The sequence below is a fragment of the Chinchilla lanigera genome, unplaced genomic scaffold, assembly GCF_000276665.1.
Source record: "Chinchilla lanigera isolate Chin_1 unplaced genomic scaffold, ChiLan1.0 scaffold00087, whole genome shotgun sequence".
Lineage (NCBI taxonomy): Eukaryota > Metazoa > Chordata > Mammalia > Rodentia > Chinchillidae > Chinchilla > Chinchilla lanigera.
The window spans coordinates 9,333,023-9,339,748 of NW_004955488.1; the positions used below are offsets into that span (position 1 = coordinate 9,333,023).

General features: G+C 43.2%; 1 protein-coding gene across 1 annotated transcript in view; it reads right to left on the reverse strand.

The window, feature by feature from the left end:
- Cd109 (CD109 molecule) overlaps positions 1 to 6,726 on the reverse strand; it is a gene marked incomplete at its 5' end in the record, with an annotated part of 96,948 nt that overhangs the window by 51,616 nt on the left and 38,606 nt on the right. The window contains 2 exon segments of the mRNA XM_013504426.1: positions 4,642 to 4,702; positions 5,329 to 5,403. Of these exon segments, the coding sequence (XP_013359880.1) occupies positions 4,642 to 4,702; positions 5,329 to 5,403 (136 nt within the window).

Consider the following 6,726-nt stretch of genomic DNA (forward strand, 5'->3'; position numbering starts at 1 on the left):
AAAGAGGAGCACCTCCTTTACATGATATGATGTAACCGATACAATTCCTTGACTTGATACGATTTCATATCTCTTGTAATGAAATAGTCATCTCAGATGTCCACCTTTAATTCCTTCCAGAACCCATTCCTCTTTTTTTTGGGAGGCGGGCAGGGGACAGGGTCTCGCTATGTAGTTCAGGCTGGCCTTGAGTTCACCATGTAGCACAGGCTGGCCTCAAACTCACAGTGAGCCTCCTGCCTCAGCCTCCTAAATGTTGAGATTACAGGCACATACCACCTCACCCAGCTCAGAACTCATTCTTAACTCCTTATACTTAATTCCTTAATGAAGTAACATAGTGCCTAGAAAAGAAATTTACTTTCACACATTCCTGGCTTTAAATTTTGGCCTTCTGACCCTGGGCAAATTAATTAAACTATCTCAACCACAAGTTTTCCTCTGTAATATTGACTGAATGATATTACATGTCTCATCAAATTGTTATAAGGGTCAATACAAAATCATAGAATCGCCAGACATTGTGGAGCACACCTATAATCCCAGCACTCAGGAGGCTGAGGCAAGAGGATCGTTGCAAGTTCTAGACCAGCCTGGACTACAAAGTGAGCTCAAGGCCAGCCTGAACAGCACAGTGAGACCCTGTCTCAAAGACACTGGAAAAAAAAATCATAGAATCACCCTGCATGGAATGGCTACAAATGCAGTTTCACATACAGGTATTATTTCAGCAACTTAAAGTGCTTTGGACATGTTTGGCACTTGTAAGCCTGCAATTTCTTTTATCCCATTCCTTAGGTGTAGGGCACTCACTCAGTATTCAATAGGGAGTGATGACATTTCTTGCATGCTTTGCATGGGTGAGGCCTGGGGACTCCCAGCTGGCCCAGAAAGCCAGCCAAGACACACACTGAGGACCATGCTAAGAGCAGTGCTGGGGAGGAGCTGCATCCCTTGTGCAGCGGGACGCCCACGCTGGGTCAGGGCACTGCTACTCCTGAGCCTGTCCCCTCCTGACCTTGGCTGCGTTTCTGCTGTCATGAGCGCTCCTTGACTGTCTCAGAAGCTTACAACTCGTTGTTTTTCCCCAGCTGTAAGCCGCCCTGATGCCAAAGCTGTCTTTATAAAGCACGGCTTAGGTCATGTTGTTAATGTATTTTAAAACCCTCGCTGGATCATCATTGTTTAAAAGATTAAGTCCAAATCCTTCAGCATGACCTAACTTGGTATTTTAAAATCTGCACTCCACCATTCTCTCTGTCTTCACTTACACCACTTTTACCTGATACTCACTGTCATCTTCTGGATATGATGGCACTTAGCTCACTTTTTCCCTCTCTGCGTGGGATGCTTTTCACTTGGAGACTTAAGGAAAATGGAATGCAAACCACATCAGGCAAAATGGAAACTCTTCCTAGTGTACCCTTTCTATCACATTAAAAAAAAACCCTTTAGTCAGGCATGGTGGCGCACCCCTGTAATCCCAGCACTCGGGAGGCTGAGGCAGGAGGATTGCTGTGAGTTTGAGGCCAGCCTTGGCTACATAGTGAACTGAACACCAGCCTGAACTACATGGCAAGAACGTGTCTCAAAAAAAAAAAAGGCTGGGCATGGTGGCACACACCCGTAATCCCAGCACACAGAAGGCTGAGGCAGGAGAATTGTTGTGAGTTTGAGGCCAGCTTGGTTTACAAAGCGAGCTCAAAGCCGGCCTCAAATGCAGAATGAGACCCTGTCTCAAAATCACACACACAAAAAAATGGAATGAGTTCTGGAAGAAAATAAAGATGGACGTCTGAGGAGATGACTACTTCTTTACAAGAGATATGAAACCATATCAAGTCAAGGAATTGTATCAGTTACATCATCTCACGGAAAGGAGAGAAGTTATGAGCTTATTTACTACACCCTGGACCTGAGGTATCTGTGAGGTATCAGGGTAGAGAAACAAAAGCATAAGACGAGTGGTCAAGTTGCTCCAGGGCGAGCGTGGTGGGGAGGACGTGCTGGACAGACAAGACCCTGAGAGGGAGCGCGACCAAGATGGTCCTGCTTTAGGGACTGGACAAAAGTGAAGGCAGAAGAAGTCAATAACCAGACCTGAAAACCAAAAGACTGGCGACCAAAGAAGACAGTTAATAGATGTACAGCACTAAGGGAGCAGGAAGGTGGCAGTCAGGAAGTGTCCGGGGTACGGAAGTGCTCAGTGATGACACTGGCCTGGGCCCCACACCACGTGCCCACCAGATGGCGTCAAACACATGGACACCCGAACCTCCCAGGTGGAAGACTCAGGAGAAGCAGTATACAGGTTAAAAAAAAAGAAGCAATAGCCCCAGGCATGGTGGCGCATGCCTGTAATCCCAGCACTCAGGAGGCTGAGGCAGGAGGATCGCTGCAAGTTTGAGACCAGCCTGGGCTACAACGTGAGCTCAAGGCCAGCCTGAACTGCATAGGGAGACCCTGTCTCAAAAAAAAAAAAAAAAAGTAGTGACATGCATGCTGATTGAAGAAGCTACGGTTGAAACTTCTGAGCTTCAAGTAGTAAGAATGCTCTTAAAGCAGGGCTGTTGAATACAAAGTCTGAAAATAGCCCAGCAAATCCCGAGTTCTACTTACCCTGAGCCAGAAGAAAGGCAGAAAAATGAGGGTCTATCACACGGAAAGTTTCCAGAGACATAATATGCTAGTGGGAATGTCAGGTTTCTTCCGAGACTGTGAAAAGTCAAGTTTCTCGGGAAAGGTAAAAGAGAGTAAGTGCAGCCATCTCTTGGCATCCGTGGAAGACTGGCTCCAGGACCTCGTGGACACCAAAATCTCCCGATGCTGCAACCTCTTAGAAAAATGGCGTGCTACGTGCACGTAATCTACACACTTGCTCCTATGCCTCAAATCATCTCTAGGCTCCCTAGAATACTTACTACGGTATAAATAACTGTCATACTGTGTTTTTCAGGGAATAATAACAAGAAACAGGAAAGAATCTCAACTGGTTCAGGACAGAAATCTTTTTTTTTTTTTTTTTGACACTGAGTTTTGAACCCAAGGTCTCTGCACTGAGCTGCAGCCTGAGCCTTTTTCTTTTATTTTGAGAAAGGGTCTCATTAAACCAGTAAGTGGCCCAAGCTGAGTTAGAACTTTCAGTCCTCCTGCCTCAACCTCCTAGAGTGCTGGGATTCGGGTGTGGGCCACCACACCCAGCTCAAACACTGTGTCTTTGAAAATATTTTCAATCCACTGTTTGCTAAATCCACCAATGTGGAGCCGGGAATATAGCTCAGTAGCACAAGTGCCTGCCTGGCAAGCACAAGGTCCTGAGTTCGACTCCCAGTACAAAAAAAAAAAAAAAAAAACAACCAATATGGAACTCACAGATACAGAGCCCCAACTATACTACTGGCAATAAAATGAGGATCACAGTGCGGATCAGCAGGACCTGGCTTGGAGAGAGGAACAAGAGGAGCAGAAGCTGCGACTGAAAAATGGGTAAAGACAGATGCCTGGAAGATTGCACAGGACTGAGCGTTCCACGAGGACAGTCCAATGTAGCACGTGTTTTAAATACACAGAGATCCCGACAACCCCGTAAATCAGGAAGACTGTGACACTCTCTTTTGAACTTCAGGGCAGGGCTCAAGGTGTCTGTGGTGGCGAGGACAGCCCAGAGCCAGACAGTAGGGGTCGAGTGCAGAGTAACCGAGAGCCCCTGGCAGAAGCGAGGACGGGGAGAGAAATGGTGACCAATCTCAAAGACGCTCTCCAGATAATATACTAGTATGACTTTGCCTGAAAAAAGAGAAACTTCTATGTTAACCATTCTTACCTATGTATTTTCTTCAGTCAAAACATTTTCTGAGGCTGAGAGAAAAAAATCACAAAGCCACACCCAGCCTGGGCAACTTATCCAAACCCTGTCTCCAAATAAACATTTTTAAAAGGACTGGGGGTAGAGCACAGTGGTAGAAAATGATGACTTCTCCCCTAAAAGCATACTTCTTATTCCTGAGTGGCCAACAGGATGGAGTAATTCATGGAACTGGGATACAGATATGACCCTCCTAGGAAGGACAGAGAGAAAGGGAGGGAGAGAAAGACAGAGAGAGAGAGAGAGAGAGAGAAAGAGAGAGAGAGAGAAGCATCCTACTGTGGCATCTGAGCTATTTTCTAGGTGAATTATCAAAAAACTGGAAAAGAAAATGTTTCAAAAATATGTTGCTGCCAGGTGTGATAGCATATGCCTGTAATCCCAGCACTCAGGAGGCTGAGGCAGGAGGATCGCTGTGAGTTCTAAGGCAGCGTGGGCTACAAAGTGAGCTCAAGGCCAGCCCAAACTATATGGTGAGACTCTCTCTCAAAAAAAAAGAAAAAAATGTTGCTCCTCTTAACTCATTCTAAAATAGAAGCACAGGTTGCAGGATAAATTGGAATCTCGGGAACTTCCAATATAACTTCAAAAAAATGACAAAAAAGCAAACGGGAAGCATTCGTTTCAAAGATCACACAGGAGCCCAAAGGAGCGCTGCAGATTCCATCCCAGTATTACAGAACCCAACCAGGAGGGACTCGGACCCACATGAATGCTGCTAAGTACACAGAGAAAAAGACAAGTAACTCATAAGCACATTGCCAAGTCCTACTTACACACACCGTCAATATCATCCATCACGAGGTTGGCATCCGTCAACACCCAGAGGCCACATTCCTAAAAAAATTAATTTCAAGTTTCTTTTAAATAAAAGTTTCGATGTCCTGTAATCACACAAGTGTCCCATACCCTGACTCACCCTTGCTGATTTTTAAGAGCTTAGGTACCTACGTTCTCGTCTTCTCTCCCCTCCCCCACAGCGCCAGACACACATCCGTGTATAAACAGCTACTTCAAAGTCAAAGAGGAAGGAAAATAAATTCTCTGTGCAATGATAATCCCATTCATCTCTCTATTCTGGTGGATGTTTCTATTTTGTTATTTTTTGTTTTTTTGTTTTGTTTTGTTTTGTTGTGTTTGTCTTTTTGAGACAGGGTCTCGCTATACAGTTCAGGCTGGCCTTGAGTTCACTTTGTAACCCAGGCTGGCCTCAAACTTGCAATGGTCCTCCTGCCTCAGCCTCCCTAGTACTGGGATTACAGGCGTGCACCACCACACCTGGCTTCTATTTGTTTTTAAAACCGAGGTATTATCTTTCCATTAAAATTATACCTATGTAACAGTGCAGTTCAGTGACACATTAGCAAAAGATTAACAATTCATGATGACCATTAATTCCAACCATGTTTCCAGTAGTACAAGGTATTAATATCCTTTCAAATTATACAACAAACTAAACATACCTGGAAGACAGTAAAAGAATTCATGAACATGCCTAAATAATATCCTGTGTTATAAAGTTCCAACTCATGGACCACCTGTAGAGAACAAAATACACAGAATGAATGAATTCACATCAGTTCTGCCTTCCATGACATTTCCTATGAGTAACTTATATTAGACATAGCCCTCATACTTACCAAACGGAAAATGACACAAATCAAAGAGTAATAATGTGTAGGCAGGAGGATAGTTATGAGTTCCTGTGTGTATACATACATATTTTTTTCCATTCCTTCTTTCTTTCTTTTCTCCTTTCTCTCATCCTAGTTGTTCTTTCCCTTTGAGCAGTTTCTTTCCCTTTCACAGTATCTATTGTACCTTTCAGATTTTATTTATTCTTTCAGGTCATATCTTATGAGTTCGAGACCAGCCTGGGCTACAAAGTGAGCTCAAGACCAGCCTGAACTACATAGCAAGACCCTGTCTCAAAAGGAAGGAAGGGAGCTGTAATTTTTTTTCTAGAGTGTCTTAAAGTAGAGCGTGAAAACCCTAGATGGCATTTCCTTTGCATCACACGTATTTATGGGATAAAGTATGATGCTTTGGTTGTGGAATGATTAGGTCAAGCTTCTCTCAAATGACCAGTGATGTTAAGCATTTTTTCATATTTTTACCTGCCATTCGTATTTCTTCATCTGAAAACTGTGTATTCATCTCAGATGCCCATTTTTGGATTGGGTCTTTGAATTTGGGAGACCATGATTATTCAGTTTTTCATATGTTCTAGGTATTAGCCTTTTGTCTGAGGAACAACTGGCTAAAATTTTTTCCCATGGTGGGTTGTCCTTTTGCTCTGTTGGTGATTTCTTTTGCTGTGCAAAAGCTTTTTGAAAGATGAGTCGAAGTTGTTGACTCTCTGTAATATTTCCCATGCGATCGGGATTTTGTTCATTAAGTCTTTGCCTGCATCTATGTCTTCAACAGTTCTGTCTGTTCTCTCTTCCAGCACATTTAATGTTTCTGTTTTAATATTTAGATCTTTGATCCATTTTGATTTTAGTTTAGTATATGGAGAGACATGGGCCTAGTTATAGTCTTCAGCATGTGGAAGCCAGTCTTTCTAGCACCATTTATTAAAGAAACTACCTTTCTTTAGTAAACATGTTTGGCCCCTCTGTCAAAGATAAGGTGGCTGACAAAGACTAAAAATAGGCTCGTGTCTACAACCATACGATAAACTAAAGTCAAAATGGATCAAAGATCTAAATATTAAAACAGAAAGAATAAAAAAATTAATAAAACAAAAACACTAAATCTACTGGAAGAGAAAGTAGGTAGAAAGCTTGAAGACACAGGGGCAGGCAGAGAGTTCACGAACAAAAACCAAACGCACAGGAAATACTTCAAAGAATCAACAA